The following is a 20,655-nucleotide window of genomic DNA, read 5'->3' on the forward strand; positions in this document are numbered from 1 at the left end:
TGCTTCAGGGTTTGCAGCATACTCATGGGCAAAACGTAGCGTTAGGGGAGGCAAGGAAATCTTCAGTTAAAAATTCAGTGGGTTAGATACACTTAACAGATGCATAATTAGCCATCTCAAAAAAATACCTTCTGTTGCAACTGCTACTTGTCTGGTTTTTTTTACTGAGGTAATTGAAAGTAAAAATCGTTGTAGATAATTACATTCAAAACCTTATTGAGTTTGTGTCTTTAAATTAAGCCATGCTACTTGATTACTTTGTAGCAGGAAGTGTCATTTGCCAAGTCCAGATAACTTTCTTTCTGTTTTGACCTTCAGATTATGGTAGTATTTTTTTTAGACTAACTGGAAAGCTTAGTACATACCAAATTAATATAGGTTTTCCTGTTGATATTTGTAACCCTTTTTGCATGGGGAGGTCTGTTGCTCGTAGTAGCTTGCGCAACAATAATGCCAAATTGCTGTATGTGGCAAGGAACGAAAAGGAAAGTATGGAACATGTACTGTGATGGAATATGTATTTAGGGGAAAAAAAAAAAAAAGAATGAAGCCATGTCCTTACGCTAGTCATTAGTTGAATGTTATCTTGATTTCCCCCTCCCTTTTAGACTCTACATTCCTCCATCATGTTGTCATCGTTTCGTAAAGTCAAAGTCCAGGTATTTTTACGTAATGCATGAAGTGTCATCACCATACTTGCCTGCCTTTATTGCCATGACCTATTTGTAACAAAAAAACATCTATTTGAGAGTTTGTTCTATCTAGCAGGTGCTTTGTTTGTACTTCAGTGTTGAGTCTGATGTGTCTTTCCTTTAATACTTTGAATTTCCTAATTTCTGTCTGTGATGCATGATGTGTGAGCATTTTGTAGTTGTTATAATTCAGTATGATTGGGTTTTGATGTGGATTAATTTTCTAAGAGATTTTTGTTTTAAAAAGTACTTGTGCAATATGTTTTTACTTTATAGCATCTAAAAATCAACGATGATGTGATTTACATCGCAGAATACTATGCATTTGAAGTGGGCTTTGGTTCCTGTTCCATCCACTTGCACAAATTTATAATCCTCATATTGTTGTGGTGTAACTGTTTATACATCTGCGGTGTTTTCCGTTCAGGGATGGTAAAATAAATAGGATGTATGGATCAAACTTCAACTAGGTAATACAAGCAACTAGATTTTATTTGGAAATTATAGTAATGTAAATGTTTATACTACAATTAAAATTACGATGAAAAGATAGCAAATGAGAATGGAAAATGCTGGGATTCATTATATAATATCACATTACCTGTAAACTCTGCATTTCTGCAATGCAGTCAAGGTAATTTGCTTTCTCAGGAGTCTCGGCAGAGTGCAGCCCTTGCCAGCACTGCATAGTTTTATCAAAGGTCTGTGGTGATATTAAGAACAAAACAAAGCCAAAAAAACCCTTGTACATAAAGGCACCAATTTCAGATCGGCAATTCAGCTGCTTTTCTTTGAATAGTGGAATTAAAATTCTAAGACTAAATGCCTAAAAATGAACAGGTCTTTAATCGTCTTCCATATTCTGAAAGTGCATAGTTAAGGCTCTGCACAAACATCAGCCCGAATCACTAGCTTGGCAGCCTGTTTTAGTTCAAATAATTTACCTTTCTTTTTTCTTTTAATGCTGCAGTATCTTGTGTCCCTGCAATACTTACTTAAATTTGGGGTGGGTTTGAATTTTACCTGTGCAGCGGTTAGTCTGTATGAGACTACGGCATTAAGCAGCGACTTCAACACATCTTGGGTTTTTGTACTGCAGCACTTGACTTATTTTTCTGGCTTGGAATTTGTAGAGGCTTGAGGCTGTAGGTGACCTTCCTTAACAGAAACCAGGAGTATTTGGACGCAGGGTTCTGCTGCGCATAGTCCGCCCTTAATATTTCTTCATTTTGTAGATTTAAATTTTGTCTCAGTAGAGTTTTAAATCTCTAGTGTGGGGTACATGATGTGACATCTTTCCGTTACTTTTTCTTAACACTATGCTCATGAAGTTCCCTTCACAGGAGCAGGAGCCAGTGCTGTGCATACCTTTCAGAAGGACTGTCTTTTATTTACCTGCAATACTAGCACCTACTAACTTAGCTCTAAACTCAGCAGTCGTGTTTTTGTGTTTGAGACGTACATAGTGGCTTACTTCTCCCCTAGCCTTTTGAGGAAGCTGTGAACGGAAGAAATGAAAGTTGGAAGGAAAAGTGTATGTTGTTTTTTTTCTTTCATGTCCTTCCCTTTTGAAGGTTATTTTCACATCCAATATTAGAATTCAAATTTTTTTGCTTAAAGAAAAAAGATCAGAAATCCATTCCCATTTCCCAGGAGAAAAAGCAGCCAATAAATGCTCTTTTGACAAGGCTTAGGATGTGTAATATTGATGAATGCAAAAAAACGCATCAAGCTGCTCGTGTGTGTATACTTGAGAAGCAGGGAGTGTTTTGATAGGGAAAGTGCTCATATTACAGGCTGTTACTAGGGTCACGTATGCTGAATATACGTAACACACATCAGGACTCATCTTAACAGAAAGTCATTATTTTACTCCATCTTAAGATAGCGATCTTTATATACTGATATCTGATTGCTTTTCAGGCAAAGTAGTTTAATTCTTTAAGCTTCATGGAATTATTCTTAAAAATATGCTAAAATCTTCTGTACAGTGCTGTGTGTATTTTACATTCGAGTTTTTAAATCCCAGATAACACGTTTTGGTAAGGGAAATGCTGACAGCTCTTATGTGTGTGCGCCCCGGTGGCAGCGCTGTAATTCCTGTTTAACCCACCTCGATACTGCTGTTTCCCGAACTTGAATGATGTTGCTGACATCATCGCTGTTGCACTGCAGTGTCTGTAAATATCTGCAGTTGTATATTCCCATGCAAATTTTAGTGTACTCTTTGTATAATTTGTATTGTCTGGGGAAGGCTAATCTTCTTAGGCTGATTTTAGATTGGGGTTTTTTTTGTCTTAAATGTATATCATCTTTTTGTTGGCTTTTTTTTTTTTTTTGAAAAAATACCACCACAACAGTACAGTGCGAAGAAGCATTTCTGATTATTTTTTTAGTTAGACATAAGCTGATGAGTGGCTTTTTAAAGTTAGTCTTACAACATCAAAGTACAGTATTGAATGCCTTCGGGACAGTTAAGATGTGCTGGTTTGGGGCCGTGTTGGCGATGTTGCCTTCTGGGGCTGTCGGGAGGGCCGAGGCAGTGGGTCAGAGCCGGATGGTGTCGTTCTGCCAGCACCGCCTGGAAGCTTCGCTCTGTCCGACCTTATCAGCCGGCACAGCCTGCGCTGGGAGGGGCTGGCGGCAGCAGCGATGTGCACAGGGCTGGGGACGAGGCCAGTTATCGGGGCATTTGCGTATGTCCCAATATAAGCTATGTTTTTCACGTTAAAAACATAAAGCGCAACTTCTTGTTGGCACTTCTCTTGCTCGGGGTGTATTGTAGCTGCCTTTCAGTGATGTAGTTGAACCAAGAAGCTTTACAACTGTCTCGGGGAGCTGCTTCGTATTCAAGGGGGGTACCGCAGCTGGAGCGTGAGAGCGCCGGTGGTGGACTGCATCATTCTGCAGCATCGATGACTTTTGAGTTCAGAGCTCCCCGGTGACTGCTGATGGCGCTCTGGCAGAGCACAGACTTGCTGACGTCAGCTGATCCGCTGCAGGAAAGAACAGTCTATTATTGCTAGACCAAAGCACTTCTTTTACAATTGACTAGCTTGACTTACTGTAGCTATAAAAGGAGCCTTTCTTTTAACGAATTCTAGCAAAAAGATGAGCCAGATTGCATGACTTGTGTGGTGAGAGGCAAACCAGCTACTAGGCTAAATTACAGCAGGTCTTCTGTTTGTTGGGGGTTTTTTTTAATGTTAAATAATTTAATAATTTAATTTTTTGAATAATTTAAATAATTTAATAATTTAACGTGATTTAAAATCACTTGGGCTGTGGAGGTTATTTCTGATACTGAAATATAATTGACAGCAAAAGACTGTACAGCGTTCCAGAGACTAACTAGGATTGCATTTTCTCCTGGTAATGCTCATAACCAGAATAAGCATAGAGACAGGCTACAGTGGTGTGGTACATTTAGACTAACTGCCGCTTTGTTATTCCTGAAAACAATTTGGTTTAAAAGAAGTGTTGTTGGAATTCAAACACAGTGTGACAGCACAGGAAGGGGAGGTTTTAGCAATAACTTGCTCTCCTGGTGGGGAAAAGCTGTTTGAAACAGGGCTTGAGAAAACAGCTGCTTCCTCAGGCAAACGGATCTGTAGTTGAGCTCAAGTTATGTTCAGGGTTTTGATCTTTTAATACTCAGATACACTAATCAAGTGGAGCCTTTGGTACCACTGCCAGATGAAACCTGGAGTTCATTTATATAATACAGTCTACACAGACTGGCTGTTTTGTTTGTTGTTTTTTTTTTCTTGCCCTCTTTTGACGGTAATGAACGCAACGCCCAGGCCTGGAAGAGAAAGCAAAGCTGAATTTTCTTTCCTTCCTTAAATTGCCGCAATGCAGTTGGGGCTCAGAGTTCACGGGAGTAACAACTGCTGCTGAAACGGCTGAGCTCTCGCAGGGTGGGACTGTTGGAAGAGAGCTCAGGAATGTGTGAATTCGCCCCCATATGTTCCTTTCTATCAGATGGTCCCTTTACAAGTGCTTGGAAACCAAACAGAAAACATGGCCATATAGATCCCTTTCCAACCTGTGGAGTTTTTCATACAATTATGCAAGATACATGTCTAATTAAAGCATGTGGCTAACCAATGACTAAATAACAATTTAATATTTAACAGTGTTTTTTTAAGAGATTGCCTGTGCCTTTTAGTATGCAGTTGTAGGCTGGGTTTCTTCCCTATCTTTGATAGAATTGATGGGAAGTACATTTAACTTGATGCTTACAGAATTTATAATAAAAGCATTTAGGGAGCTATACATGTAAACACTTGTACATCAAGACATTAATTGCATAATTGTTCAAGCATGGAGTGTTTGTTGCAACAGTTTCTTGATATGCAGAGTGAGTTGTCAAATAAACGGGTAAATATCCAAACTCCGATGACAATAATGATACTACTTTTTAAATTTGTGTTGCAGTTATGTTCTAATGCACAGATCTCATTGAAAATCAGATTGCTTGTTGAAAGTTTAGGAACTGAAAATTAAAGGTTATCCCAATTTTAATGGAAAGGAGATAAAGCAGAACAGTAGTCAGTTCTTTGCTATCTGTGGTAACAGTAACAGGTTTTAGTATATAACGCAATACATAAGGATTTTCGGTCAAAGTGGTCAGAACAAGATCACCAGTTACACGAAATGCTCCTTGACCACCTTGTCCAAGGTCAGAACTGTGAAGCACTGTGAGCCTTTGTATTGGCTTTTGAAAGGTTATGTAGGGAGTGGTGGGGTGGGGTTGTACCTTCTTTTAATTGTGTGAGAAAACAGAGGGCAGATGCATCACACAGACAGAAGTGTGCATGTGCATCCGTATATAATATATATAGATATGTAGATATACGTACTTATGTGGACCAGGTAGCTGTTGTTTAAAGAATAGTAATATTCTTACTTTAGTTGATCTGTATTGAGTATTTTAAATAAAATGTTTCCAGATCTTATATGTTGTACAGGAAACATTTTATGTCTGTATATCTAAATATATTTATGTGCACAGAAACACGTTTTTAACATTTGTATTAGACACTTGCATGCTACAGTTCGAGATGACTTGGCCTTTATATGACTGCAGCCATATTTTTCCAAAACAAGTAGATGTTAAATGATGTCTTTGTAAATATTCCTTTCCCATTATTTTCTCTTAAAGTGAGCATTTCTTTATTTATATGTATAATATTTATATTTTTATATACATACCTGCACACACAGAGTAAGACTGTAAGTAAACATATACATTATATGCATAATATTTATATTTTTATATACATACCCGCACACACAGAGTAAGACTGTAAGTAAACCACAGGAAGTTTAAAAAAGCAGGTTTTTCTTTCATGGATCCCTTCCTACCCTACCATTGTTTTATAATACAAACAAAATGGGGTTTTTTTTGGCTTTCAGAAAATGGATCCGAGCGGTGTAAAAGTGTTGGAAACGGCAGAAGATATCCAAGAAAGGCGTCAACAAGTTTTGGACCGTTACCACAGGTTCAAGGAATTATCTTCTCTAAGGCGCCAAAAACTTGAAGATTCCTATCGATTCCAGTTTTTCCAGCGTGATGCAGATGAGCTTGAAAAATGGATCCAAGAGAAACTGCAGATAGCATCTGATGAAAATTACAAAGACCCAAGCAATTTACAGGCAAGTCCTACTGCCATTTTATGTTCCTGTACTATTAATATTCGGGCGTACCAGGTCAACTGGGATAGACAGAACAAACACAGAAATGTAACTTGATCTAAGAGTGGTGAAGAAAGATGTATGCAAATACGCACGGCCTTGCAAAGTGTTCTTCAAAAGCCTGGTTTCTTTGCTGATATAATTGGAATATTTCTAGTAATGGATTAGATGCTAAATCAGCATAGAAAAAGTTACTCAGTGCAATGTAGTATAAAACCGACTTTCCTCAATCCTAGAATTTGTTGGACGCTTTGGCTCTGTTAAATAAATGTGAATTAACTCATTGCTTCCACAAAAAATGATATTTGTAGAAAATTAACTTGTGTGGGTGGAACTAGCTGATGGGTTCTCAGATGTTTGGACACTCCGGTGTACAAGAGCTAACACAATAATGAAATAACTAAAATGGAGATGTTTGAATCCACCCGTGAAACATATGGTACAGCTATGATTTCAACTGTGCTGTTTTATTGTTTGTTTGTTGGTACTGAATATGCATAAAATACACTAAAAATCTTGATGCTGCGAAATGTGGAGGAGGGCTGTGCATCAAATCTCAGTCACGTTCTTTGATGTTTTACTTGTAGGGGAAGCTGCAGAAGCACCAAGCCTTTGAAGCTGAGGTGCAGGCCAATTCAGGGGCTATCATTAAACTGGATGAGACTGGAAATCAGATGATTAATGAAGGCCATTTTGCATCCGAAACCATAAGAGTGAGTTTTAAAACTTTTTTTTTTTCCCCTCTTACAGGCTTTTCCTTAAACACTTTGTGCAGATTGCACAGATAGCTCTATATGCTAAAACACTTTTTAAAATTCTACAGGTATTTGATTAGTGAAATCACAAAAGAATTAGTATTTGTAAAGTCTGCAGATACTTTTATTTCACGAGCACCCAGCTCATATCTTTTTTTGGATCCAGTTCTGAGGTGAACTATCTGCCAGTGGAGTCCAGGAGCTTGGACTGGAAAATCACCAGTAATTCAAAAATGTTTGAAAGTCACAAGGCAAATAATTATATTTGTGGTTCTTCCCAGGATGGTGCGATATTAAGAAGCAGCAAATTCACAAGGCCTGGTGTCAGGGATGTTGACTGCTTTTTTTTTTTTCTGATATATAGATTTTCTGCAGTAATATTTATAAGTAACACAAGCAACCATACCAGTAAACTTCGGACATCTAATTTCTGTGTGCTCTGGGTCAGATCAGGTCTCTAGCGATCTTTACTTTCTGGTTAAGTTGTGCTGGCCATGTGTTTGAATCTCTTCTAATTCACGTTCCATGGCTTTTTCTGTGAGCTCCAAATGCAGTGCTCTGTCTGCTCTGTTTATCCAGCAATGAACATCTCTTATGACAGCTGCTTCCTCAGTAACAGACAGTAAGCTTTCTTCAAATCCTTTTCCGAGATCTACTGTTGTTTTTTATTTTCTCTCTAAATCTCCCAACCTGTGTAATGCAATGACAAATGTGTTTTTAAAATCTTTGCTGCTATACTAGATAGGCTTACATTTTACAGTATTTGAGTGATTATTAATGTTTTAAAAAGTCTGAGCAAACTGAAAATTTTAAGCAATAATTTGACTTGTGTTTTACTCCTATGTATTCTCATTTTTCTCTGGCTATGTTAGTGTATATGCATACATGCGCATATCCCACCAGTATACACTTGGTTTTCTTCTCTAGGACTCACTTTCTTAAATCTGCTGTTTCTGGGCAAAAGGAGAACTCTTAACTGACATGTTCATTATTTCATTGCAACTAGGAAAAGCAGCATTTTTTAAAAATACATTATATAATAAAAAAACCCTAAGGTAATCTTAGAAATTATTTTAGAAATCTCATTGTAATCCTATAATCTTTACCACAAATAGGGGGGGGAAAAAAAAAAAGCTTTGTAGTTGAGTGGTCTTAAATAATACTGTGTCTTAGCCTCTCAATATAAGTTGCTATTTGTGTTCTGTTTGGAGTGGTAATTTGCCTTTTAATGGTTCAGTCTTTCACGCCATACCGGACCGCACAGCGCCCAATAGTAACAGCTACCCAAGTTGGGTTCCACATACGAGTAGGTGAAACTTCTGGCTGTGCAGTGCAACTTCTTTCTGCAACGTCTTCTTTCTTCCTTCGTTGACAATTTGCACTATCTTTTTGGGCAGTGCTAGGAAGCGGTGTTGTGTGAGCCCTTTCCTCCCTTGAAACCTACCTAACTGAACTTTCTAAAGGGATTAAATGGGTATCCACCCATGCTGGATGTTCAAAAGCTTCTCTAGCGTGACTTTCAAGTTTCAGATCTCGATGAGCAAAGCGTTATAGATGATGGGTGGAGCAGATACTTTCCTGTTTTGCAAGTTGTGTTTCTGTGTGGGAGTGTGGTTGTTCTTTTAATTGTCTATAAAATTTATGGTTGCACCCAACAGTTTTGAAAGGCAAAGTGCAGCCAGAGAGAAACTCAATATTAAAACTAGTAATTACTCCTAGTATTTCAGTATTATGTTACTTAACAATGTTGGCTAAATATATTAACTAACTAGTGCTAAGAGAAATCGTTAAAGTACTGTAAAGTGTCACAAATTTGACTTCAAACAAAATGTGTGGTCTTAAATAAAAATAAATCCCAAAATAAAGATGAGATTCACTTATTGGGAGTTGACTTCCATGTAAAAGACTGAACATTTGAAGAGGATAGCAGCAAACTTTTGGTCTGACTTCACACTAGCATAGAATTTAAATCAAATTTTATCTCAAAATAGTTGAGATAAACAGTTGTGTAAACATAACTATTTGATAGCTTCATTAATTAATAACAAGTATGTAAATACTCCATTCAGTAATTTCTAATTTTGTGCTGTTACATCACTTTACATCATATGAAAACTAATGATTGGAGATGAAATTGTTATGAGTTTTGTCCACCCTTTGTCTAAAGTAAAGTTTAGGATATACATCTTTGGAAAAAGATATCTTTTGTTAAGGTCAGGAAGGGAATAAATCTAATTTTCTCTGGTATTGGATTTTAATAACAACATCCTATGGTTCTAGACTCGGCTGCAGGAGCTGCACCGACTATGGGAATTACTGTTGGAGAAGATGAGGGAGAAGGGAGTCAAATTGTTGCAAGCACAGAAGCTGGTGCAATACTTACGGGAATGTGAAGATGTCTTGGACTGGATCAATGACAAGGTATATTATTACCTGCCTTTACTTGAAGGGAAATTTGATGTGCTTTTGTGGAAATTTTCTATCAACGGATGGTTGCTTGAGTTCAGGTAGTCACAGAGAGCTTTTAAAGGCACCTGTACGTTTTATTTAGATTATTCATCTTGTGTAAGCAGTAGGTATGCAAACTACTATTCTTTCTTTTGCTGCCCTGAAAAAACCCAACGTTCTAGACTAAGGGAGGAAGCCTCCATGTTGGAGAGCATAGTTAAACTTATTCAATTCTTTCTTTGCTTTGAGGAGACCTTCATATTTCTCATGGTAATCAAATTGAAGTTTCCTGTAAGGGAAATCTACAACATGTACAAGCAAATGTTTTTATAAATGCTCTAAATGATCTGTTATAGAAAGTGGTCGGCCTAACCAGCAAGCAGTGTGTACGTAATTACTTAATGATTGGAATATCTTTAGATATACGTTGTAAGGACACTTGCTGCAAGAGAACTGTTGGCTCTTGATTCTTTGAACTCTGAGGAAACAGACCACAAACCACATTATCAAGAAAAAAAAAAGCCACAAAATGATCATACAGGTTTTCTTAATGATGGTTTGCTATTTTGTGTCACAGTGGGTTCAAACTGTAAACCCTGCATAACTGTTACTGAGTGTGACGGTGCACTTTTCATAAAGAAATCTTGCATCAGAAGCCTACAGCAAATGTCCATAAAAAATCTAAAAATGTAAACAAATTCTAGTCACTGTGTGTACTCTGAAATAGCGTGGGCAATTATTTTGTAGTTTTAAAAGTATCGTTTCTTCTGTGCGTATTTTCTTTCAGTAATTTAGGTTGTTGTAATAGTGATCATCATGCTCAAAACAGAAAACAGGAGAGTATAATTGGTTATATTCAATAATTTAAAAAATGAATAAAAGCAAGCAAGATGAAAAAATAATACCTGTAGTGATCTTGCATATTTTCTGCAATAATGGAAGGACATTGGGAGGGGGGTGGGGGGTAGTGGAGTTTAATGGCGGAAACTGTGGTTTTAAATCTGACTTTAGACAGAGTAACTGTCTTTGACCTATTCAAAATTAGGACGGTTTGCTTCCTCATTTTTAGTAGTGATTTTCCATATGTTATACTGAAATTGAGGGTTTTTTTTCTCAATATGATAGGAAGCAATAGTGACCTCAGAAGAGCTTGGGCAGGACTTGGAGCATGTTGAGGTTTTACAAAAGAAGTTTGAAGAGTTCCAGACAGACCTTGCAGCTCATGAGGAGAGAGTAAATGAAGTGAACCAGTTTGCTGGCAAACTTATCCAGGTAGGCATTCCCATGTGTTGAAAATCACTCTTGGCAGGTCTGGTATAACACAGCAAGCTTTTGTCTGCAACTTCCTTTTTTTCCCCCTGGTTTGGTAGCGGTCCTTCAAGCTTCACTGTACATGTGCCTAGATCCTTGGCTATCTTAATCTTAAATGGTCATCACTTGACTCACTTGTTCTTCTGCTGAACAGCTTGAGTAACTGCCCCAGCTGAGAATGTACCTGAAAACGTGGGGAGTAGTGATTAGTAAGAGAAAATGTGATATTTTGGGTTAAATGTATTTCCCCTTGGACAACCAGGATTAATGTGTCTGCTGGTATGTCATCTGGGGCTTGATCAAGGACTAAGACAGTGCAGGAAGTATTGTGTTCCAAGACAAAAAAGATTCTGTTTACAGCCCTCTTCCCGTTGACTAATTAGTGCATAGGGAAACTTAAACTACTGCAAGAGTATTGAATGTTTATGTAGTGAAGTTTCAGGAAAACTGTCAAATTGAGTGATCATCTGGAAAGTAGTTACTATAAGTTGATATCCTGAAAAGCAGCAGTGTTTCAAGTTTTTTGTTAATGGATGTAAAACCACAGAACATATGAAAACAGCATTTTTTCTTTGCTTGCTAGGAACAACACCCAGAAGAGGAACTGATTAAGTCCAAACAGGATGAAGTAAATGCAAGCTGGCAGCGACTTAAGGGGCTTGCCCTTCAGAGGCAAGGAAAACTCTTTGGGGCAGCTGAAGTTCAGCGCTTCAACAGGTATGATCTTGGCTGGATCTGCTGAAGTGGTGTAATGTTTGTGTGGATGTTTAATGACGCATTCGGCTGCATACAGCATTATGAGAAGAGCTACTGTTGTCTCTTACGTTTTTGCTTTACTCTTCCTCATGACTTGTAGAATGAGGACCTTGTTGTTCTTGAATGGATTCTTCTTGTTCAGAATTACCTTAGAATAGTCATTCTGATTCAGCTTTTCAACACTTGGCAGTTTTGTTCATTCTTGCCAATGGCAGCTTTGCTTCTCTTTCCTCTGAGGGCTTTTTGCCCCAATTCTTTTAAGGCTCATCTAGGACAGGAGTGTTTGTTTATTGTCAGGTGGATGTCAGTCCAAATGTTCCGGAGATCTTTGAGCAGTGTCTCTGCATCCTCATTTTTATCTACAGCATTTTGAGATTTGCTGTAGTTAAGTCAGAGAAGGGTCCAAAGTAGGAAATGGTACTACTAGGTGATGGTGCTCAGTGGTGCTGTAATTCCTTATTCACATCTGGTGACACCATCTGAGGAATGGCCTGCCAATATGCTTCAAAGCTTTTTGAGATTTAAAAAAAATAAATTGATTTTTTAGGGTTTTGGGGGGGGTGGTTTGTGTTGTTTGGTTTTTGGTTTTGTTTTTTTTTTTTTAAAGGGATGATTGTAGTTGGCTGCAGTGTTTATATATATGCATTTATATGCCAGTATGTCTGGCATACATACAGGAAAACATACTGCTTTCTTCTTTTTTCCATACAAGATAGACTTCTTTCAATTTGTGCTTTGTTTTGAAGGGATGTGGATGAAACAATCAGCTGGATTAAGGAGAAAGGGCAGTTGATGGCCTCAGATGATTTTGGCAGAGACTTAGCCAGTGTGCAGGCTTTATTGCGTAAGCACGAAGGCCTGGAAAGAGATCTTGCAGCTCTGGAAGATAAGGTACCTAAACAAGATGCATTTCACCTACAATTTAAACAAGGTAACCTGCTTGTAAAAGGCTAGAAGCTTACTCACTGTTTGTGACTGGGTTTAGGTTAAGGCCCTTTGTGCAGAAGCTGACCGTTTGCAGCAATCTCACCCAATAAATGCTTCTCAAATTCAAGTGAAACGGGAGGAGCTGATTGCCAACTGGGAACAGATCAGAACTCTGGCAGCAGAGAGGCATGCTCGCCTTAATGACTCCTACAGGTAGGAATGCTGTCATACCAAAATGACTGTTCTTCCTTATTCAAATTTGACAGAGGGCTCTTGGGAGGAGAACAAAGGATGCTGTTTCCAAAATTTGGGGATGATTCTGGTGTTTTCAGAAGCAGTCTCGTTCACTAAATCATAACTTCTTGTAGTAAAAGAAATGTTTATATGATAAATAAACACTTGCAGCTTTTAGTCTTTCTCTGGATGTGGCTCAATTATGAAAATAGACACCTTGATGTTTTAGGACACTTGCTTTTTTTCCCATCTGAGTTGATACCTGCATTTTGAAGTAAATTATCTGACTATATTTTAGTTTTTGTGGGTTTTTTTAATACACATACTACAAATCTGTTCGTTATAGATTCCTTAAAATTATCTATGAAGACAGAATTATGGTATATTGTTTGATGTATTCTCTAGAGTAAATGAAATACCTGTTTCTGCGATAGTTGCTTTGTTGCTGTAGGATTTGTCTTTGTCTAGTTTTGTTTCTATACTAACCTGGTTGTCTATGAAAAGGCATCTGTTGAGAAGCCATACTAAAAAGAAACTAGTCCTAATATGGTGGTTAGTTTACATCTTTTCTGGTTTTGTTTTTCTGCTGTTCCCTCCCATGATGCAAGATTTATGGTGGTGGAGACCCACACAAGTAATCATTGTTCATTTGCTTTCCCTATCATAATCTCTTTATATCAATCAACAGCAAATTTAAAAGGGAAACAGAAACGGATCACTTTTGCTGATAAGTGTTACGCACATGCCAAAGGCACTAGCTGTAAAGGCATGCTGAAAGGAATCTGAGAATTTGTTTGTTTGTTCTAATGCTGAGGCATGTGAAGTTGAAACTTTCTGTCAGTTCCCCCCCACACATACTGTGTTGTGGTTGACAGAAGCAGTCGTGTGGGCTATCTTGAAACACTCTGCTTGAGAACTATCTTTTAATTTCTGTTGTCTTCAACAGACAGGCTTGTAGTTAGGAATATTCCTTTTACTTTCAATATAAGTTATATGCAAAACGCGTCTTTGAGAAATTGATTTTTGAACTTAGCATTTTCCTAACTTTAAAAGGCTTTTTTTGATTGAGAGCATATTTAGTTATTTAATATTGTGATTGCATTTTGGTATTGTCTTGTTTTATTTCTGTCTGAGGAACAGCTTTTATGTTTGTAACCCTCTCTTTGGGGTAAAGATGGAGAAACTATGCAAATAAATTATTCCCAACCATTTTTTCTTTTGCTTTCCTAAGGCTGCAGCGCTTTCTTGCAGACTTCCGAGACCTCACCAGCTGGGTGACTGAGATGAAGGCTCTGATAAATGCTGATGAACTCGCCAATGACGTGGCTGGAGCAGAAGCCCTTCTAGATAGACATCAGGAACATAAGGTATCATGGTTATACAGCCAAATCCAGTCAGCAGCACTCAAGCACTGATTTGTATGTTTAACACAGTCTCTGAGTCAGAACTGCTGATGTATCACTAGAATCCTTTGATCATGCAACCCAGTACTAGATTGCTCTCCTGATTTAATTTTTTTACTTTGTTTCTTGATAGTAGAGATACACTAATAAGTGAGTATTTAAGAACGCTTATGATAATGTTTTATAAAAAATAATTAGACCTGATATCAGTCAGTTGGACTAACAACTTTTTTAGTTCTCCATCAGGAGGAATTGCTGTAAGTAAGCAGAAAGAGTGCAGCTTAAAACCAGCCTTTAGTTTCATTTTAACATGTGAATTTATACTTACCTTGTAATACGTTTCATTCTAGTTTTCATGCGAAGTGTAACATATTTAAAGATAGTGGAATGTTTATCATTCAGGTGTCCAGACTATTGTCTCTGTGTTACTTTCAATAGCAGTTTTCATATTCTCACACTCTATTCTAAGATAAATTTTGGTAAAAGCTTATTCGCATCCTCTTTCATAGGGAGAAATTGATGCCCATGAAGATAGCTTCAAATCTGCTGATGAGTCCGGCCAGGCTTTGCTTGCTGCTGGGCACTATGCTTCTGATGAAGTTAAAGAAAAGGTAAGTTGAGAGTAAGAGCTCCTAGAAGAATTTTGTCTCTTGCTTTTGTGTCCCTTAATTTAAAAATTAATTTCTTCTTAAGATCCTAAGCTGCAAAGTATCATCCCTGTAGGTTACAGGGCTTTTTTCATGTGTTTAAGTAACATGTGCTTTTCATTCTGAAATTGACAGCTTCTGCCTATCTATTAGTAGGAACTATTAGGACTATTATTACTATCTATTAGGAACTACTAGCGTATCTTTCCTCCAAAGGAAAAATGGCTTATCTAAGTTTGGGTGCATTATCAGAAGTGTCAGTAAATATTTAGTATTTCTAAATTCTAGTTTTCAAACTAGATGGGCCTCTCATGAAGTGTGTATTGAAACGTTGGTCAGTCAGACAGTTCAAATGCTGTGAGAGTGGGCCAAAGAGATTTCAGAGGCTGAGAGAGCAGGATGGTTTGCTGAAGAGCTTCTCTTAAAAGTAGGTCTGCAGGCAAAAAGAATGGTTGCCTATTAAATATCTCTGTGTAGATTTAATTTGGAAAAGGAGAGGTTTCTGACTGAAGTCAGAAGGTTGTAGCCACTACTCAAGCTTCGTAAGCTGAGAAAAGACTTGCCCTGTATGAGGAGGATGATACCAGTAACAGGAAAATGATTCTTTACACCGGAGGTTGTTTTCAGTCCAGTGTCAACCACTTCTTTGGAGTCACAACTTGACTTTATATTGAGATGGCAATCAACCAGACTGTTAAATAAAATTATTATATATTCTTCTTCCCAATCCGTTAGCTGACCATCCTCTCAGATGAAAGATCTGCCTTGCTAGAGCTATGGGAGCTTCGTAGACAGCAGTATGAACAGTGCATGGACCTGCAGCTTTTCTACAGAGATACTGAACAAGTTGACAACTGGATGAGCAAACAAGAAGTGAGTGCATATCTTTGAACTCTCCAGATATGGTTGATTTTCATTTCTGGCTAGTCTTCTGTAGACTTACACAATTGGTATTTACTAGTGGCAGTGACTGCCACTAAACACGCGCTAGTGAGCAGGGGGCTGTGCAGAGTTATTTATCTGACTGCCCAAGCTGCTATGACCGTTTCCATCTAATGCTGAAACTATTCGTTGTGACACATTGGCTTGAGATTGCTTTTATGTATGTTTAACTCTTGTAAAATGCTGTTTGAATAAGAAGCTGAAAAGAATTATTATTCAGAACCTTTGGATATTAGAGGCATACAGGGAACACCATCCCAGTATATAATCCTTTACTTTGCAATAATATGATATGGTAAGAAGCATCACTGGCCATGCTTGAGTCAACTTAGAGCAGCTGAGCATGGAAACGTAGAAATCAATGATGTGTTTGTTGCCTTACTTTAGGCATTTCTGCTGAATGAAGACCTTGGTGATTCTCTGGATAGTGTGGAGGCTCTTCTAAAGAAGCATGAAGACTTTGAGAAATCCCTAAGTGCCCAAGAGGAGAAAATCACAGTAAGACATCTACATTAGGTGATCGCTAAATGGGCAAGAAATAAAGCAAGTAAATTTGTTGACTGGGGAGGAGACACTGCTGCAGGATGACAGAGAAGGATGGGGTTTACTTTGCAGAATGATCCACTGTTATGTGGGGTGTATTATCTCTAAATGGCACGTACTGTCTCTAAAATGGAAAATAGTGAGAAAAGACAGGATAGGGATCCACTGCTGCCTGAGAGAGCTGGGTAACCCAGTGCTTGCATGTTATGCCAGCATACATGTGGATAAAGATTTGTCAAAAATCTGCACTCCTTACACATGCAAGATGGTAGTACAGATGAAAAAGGGTGTAACAATAGCTATCTTAATGGCTTTCTTTTAGTTTTACTGTGATAAACTTTTGAGAATTCATCTAAGTAAACTTGCACAAACAATTTTTATTACACCAAATAAATGGAAAACTGTTTTCTCTTTAGGCATTGGATGAGTTTGCTACTAAATTGATTCAGAATAACCATTACGCCATGGATGATGTTGCTACACGCAGAGATGCTGTAAGTATCTCAAGTAGATTTGGACTGTAGACTTTAAATCATGTCCTGCTTTATTATTTGAAATGGTATAGGATAAGTCAGCAGATCTCTCCAAAAAGTACAGATACAGTGGAGGTTCTTACAAGCTCGAAGAATTTAAAAACCTTTACTTCTTTTTTTTTTCCAGCTGCTGAGCCGCCGAAATGCCCTTCATGAAAGAGCTATGTACCGCCGTGCTCAACTGGCAGATTCTTTCCATCTGCAGCAGTTTTTCCGAGACTCTGATGAGCTAAAGAGTTGGGTTAATGAAAAAATGAAAACTGCGACAGATGAGGCATACAAGGTAAATATAAAGACGAATGTTAGAATAAATTTAAGGCGATACCAGGCTTAATGTAGTCAGTCTAATGATATGAAGCAGTGTCGGACAAAATGTTGCTGATAGTAGGCAGTATTAACGGCAAGAGGAGGAATTGTAATTTCTTCCTGACCCCGAGGTTTTTTTTTTCTATCACACTGTAATCGTGTAAGCTGTTATTCAGTAGCTTAAATATTCTGATTTAAGGCATATATTTGGCACCAAATCCTCTGGTGGTATCTTCCATGTTTTGGAATGTAGTCTAATTTTAAAGATTCTTCAGAGACCTATAGATACTAATTTTGGATTGAAAGGTTCTTTTTCTTTCTTCATCTGTAGGATCCGTCAAACTTGCAAGGTAAAGTTCAGAAACATCAGGCTTTTGAAGCAGAGCTTTCTGCTAATCAGAGTCGTATTGATGCACTGGAGAAAGCTGGCCAGAAGTTGATTGATGTCAATCACTATGCATCTGATGAAGTGGCAGCTCGTATGAATGAAGTTATCAGCTTGTGGAAAAAACTTCTGGAGGCCACTGAGCTCAAAGGTATGACTTGCTCAGAAGAATACGGACAGTTCTTTTTCTAGAGAGTTTAGCTGGGAGAACACAGGAAGTGAGATAAATGAAGTAGAAAGCTTAAGTCCTCTTTTCCTCTTGCCACTCTGTCTCGGTCAGGTATAAAACTGCGTGAAGCCAATCAACAGCAGCAGTTTAATCGCAATGTGGAAGACATTGAGTTGTGGCTGTATGAAGTAGAGGGACACTTGGCTTCTGATGATTATGGAAAAGATCTTACTAATGTTCAGAATCTTCAGAAGAAACATGCCCTGCTAGAGGCAGATGTTGCTGCCCATCAGGTAAGGGAAATAATTTTTCTTCCTGCCCTTTTAGATCAGCTCACTCAAAAGCATTCACTCCAGAGACCTTAGCAGGTCTGCATTTTTTTTTTTGTAGCTTTGGGCTTTACAGTTTATTTATCAGAAATAATTTTGAACTGAAACATAATCTGTATGTCTCTAAGAAAAATAACTTCATGACTTTGACAAAAATAAGCTTTTTGAAAAAGTAAAATGATTCTCTAGTGTGACCTGCTGACAGGACAGCATTGTTTTGTGCTGTGAATACCAACTTAAAAAGACGTGCTGCGCTTCGCGTTGGAAATAATTCCCCCTTAGACTCTCCATTTGCAAGCAGCTTATTCTTGTTCAGTTAGTTTTCATATAACTCTTAAGAAATGGGAGGGAAGGGAGAAAAGATCCGTTTTTAAATATAGAAATTGACAGCAAATGGTTCCTTCATTTGCAAATGACCTCTTGCCAAAAATTGTTGCACTGGCAGCGTGCAGCTGAGTTTCTCTTCTTCTGTCACAATATAACTTACCAGCTAAGACCTGAAAATGTTTTCAGTCACAGGCATCTTACAGAAATTCTGACATAATGCTGTTGCGCAATTAATTTTAGGATCGTATAGATGGCATTACCATCCAGGCACGCCAGTTCCAAGATGCTGGGCACTTTGATGCTGACAATATCAAGAAGAAACAAGAAGCTTTAGTAGCTCGTTATGAAGCTCTAAAGGATCCTATGGTAGCTCGCAAGCAGAAGCTTGCAGATTCTCTTCGCCTGCAGCAGCTTTTCCGTGACATTGAGGATGAAGAGACCTGGATTAGAGAAAAAGAACCTATTGCAGCTTCAACAAACCGAGGTTGGTCCATCTTCAGAATTTAGATGTCAGAATTGCTCTGTTATAACTTTTCTCTTTATGAAACATTCCCTGGAAATTTCTGAAACGTTTATTGTAATTAACGTTGCCTGGAGTTACATATTTGCCATCACCTATCATTCTTTAACTGTTATGTTACTTCTACAATTCCAATGGGTAGCTTAGTTTTCATAGTGCTCTGTCTCCATTGTGGTAGTACTTACTCTGCAAGTTTGTCTAGCACTGGTTGCAGCTTCCTTGACATTTTTGTTTAGTCTGGTGACTTTGAATTAGCAGATTAACTATTTTATATCTTTCAGGCAAGGACTTAATTGGTGTCCAGAATCTGCTAAAGAAGCACCAGGCTTTGCAGGCAGAAATTGCAGGCCATGAGCCCCGCATTAAAGCAGTCACACAGAAAGGAAATGCTATGGTGGAAGAGGGTATGTCTCGGATGTTTTTTAATTCTTTCTCTTTCAGAAATAAAAAGTCTTTGTGCTGGACTTTGTTCTCTGGTCTTGTACAATTAAGAATTACTGCCTGCTTTTATCCAAGCAATAGAGAGGTAACTGCTAGCAGGATGAACTTCTGGTCATTCTTTTACCTGAAAATAAAAATAGATTCCTTGATGGGAAGCTGTCACTATTTTCACAGATCTCCATCTGCTCTTGACAAACAGATGAGAGCCCTGTATTCAACAGCTTTGTGCCCATGATATTTATTCTCCATTTTTAAATCTATTAAAGCTTGTATCTGAGATACATAATCATGATGTGAGAGATGATGATCCTCCACAAAGACAGTAAGAGTCATTCCTGCTTTTAAATAAGCACGTATCTTTATTTCTGACTGGGTATTCTCAACACCAGAATGCTAAAAAAATTCCCCTGATTCCAGGATTCAGAATGCCTGTCTGAAATAATATTTGTCTGTTATCAAAACTCTGACACTGGGAAGACCTTTCCTGTTTCTTCATTGAGAGGAAATGTTATTATGTGCCTTGTTTTGTGCTTAATGATTCAAACATTCCTAGTACAATTTGATTGACAGGTACAGTGATTCCAGTCCGAGGCAAAAGGACAAGCTGAGTTGTGCTTTCATTATTCTAGTCAGAATAGGCTACATAGGTTTAAACAGATCTAATTTCTGTGACTTTCAAGATTTTAGTGTGTATTTTTTATGTCTCCTTAAGTCCTCCAGTTCCCTCTGTTTCTGTTACCTAGGACATTTTGCGGCTGAGGATGTGAAAATCAAATTGAATGAGCTAAACCAGAAATGGGACTCTCTGAAAGCTAAAGCATCTCAGCGTCGACAAGACTTAGAGGATTCCCTGCAAGCTCAGCAGTACTTCGCTGATGCTAATGAGGCCGAATCCTGGATGAGGGAAAAAGAGCCCATTGTAGGCAGTACAGACTATGGAAAAGATGAAGACTCTGCTGAGGTATTTGAGATTGTTGTTTGAATCAGCTTTGCATAAACACAGCAAGGATTTGTCCAGTGATAATAACAATAAGGAGCTCTGCTAATTTCAGGATTCTTAACAAAAAAGGCAGAAAATTCTTGCATCAAGCTGCATTTTGGCTCAGGGTCAAAAGATGAGTTTTTCCTATGTCCTAGTTACTGCACATGAAAATTTTTCTTCGGTATATTAAACCAATTGTGAGGAAACTTTATATTTGCATTCTTTTTTTTATATAGGCTTTTTGTAAAGTATAATGAGACTAATATCAGCAAATTCCTCATTTGATGTTGCGTTTCAGTGCAAGT

At 38.0% G+C, this 20,655-nt stretch overlaps 1 protein-coding gene across 9 annotated transcripts in view; it reads left to right on the forward strand.

Moving 5' to 3' along the window:
• SPTAN1 (spectrin alpha, non-erythrocytic 1) overlaps positions 1 to 20,655 on the forward strand; it is a 52,450-nt gene that overhangs the window by 2,640 nt on the left and 29,155 nt on the right. For 8 of the 9 annotated variants that reach the window (XM_063352973.1, XM_063352977.1, XM_063352980.1 and 5 more), the window contains exons 1-19: positions 612 to 659; positions 6,114 to 6,353; positions 6,980 to 7,105; positions 9,428 to 9,568; positions 10,721 to 10,867; positions 11,490 to 11,623; positions 12,409 to 12,553; positions 12,648 to 12,802; positions 14,055 to 14,190; positions 14,736 to 14,837; positions 15,609 to 15,746; positions 16,203 to 16,313; positions 16,775 to 16,852; positions 17,019 to 17,174; positions 17,529 to 17,733; positions 17,863 to 18,044; positions 18,648 to 18,891; positions 19,209 to 19,331; positions 20,112 to 20,329. In XM_063352973.1, the coding sequence (XP_063209043.1) occupies positions 627 to 659; positions 6,114 to 6,353; positions 6,980 to 7,105; positions 9,428 to 9,568; positions 10,721 to 10,867; positions 11,490 to 11,623; positions 12,409 to 12,553; positions 12,648 to 12,802; positions 14,055 to 14,190; positions 14,736 to 14,837; positions 15,609 to 15,746; positions 16,203 to 16,313; positions 16,775 to 16,852; positions 17,019 to 17,174; positions 17,529 to 17,733; positions 17,863 to 18,044; positions 18,648 to 18,891; positions 19,209 to 19,331; positions 20,112 to 20,329 (2,814 nt within the window). In that variant the 5' untranslated portion in view covers positions 612 to 626. Of the gene's footprint in view, positions 1 to 611; positions 660 to 6,113; positions 6,354 to 6,979; positions 7,106 to 9,427; positions 9,569 to 10,720; positions 10,868 to 11,489; positions 11,624 to 12,408; positions 12,554 to 12,647; positions 12,803 to 14,054; positions 14,191 to 14,735; positions 14,838 to 15,608; positions 15,747 to 16,202; positions 16,314 to 16,774; positions 16,853 to 17,018; positions 17,175 to 17,528; positions 17,734 to 17,862; positions 18,045 to 18,647; positions 18,892 to 19,208; positions 19,332 to 20,111; positions 20,330 to 20,655 lie in introns of those variants that run through there. The other variant, XM_063352975.1, reaches the window with a different exon arrangement.

This window comes from Chroicocephalus ridibundus, chromosome 15 (genome assembly GCF_963924245.1).
Source record: "Chroicocephalus ridibundus chromosome 15, bChrRid1.1, whole genome shotgun sequence".
In the NCBI taxonomy this organism is placed as follows: domain Eukaryota; kingdom Metazoa; phylum Chordata; class Aves; order Charadriiformes; family Laridae; genus Chroicocephalus; species Chroicocephalus ridibundus.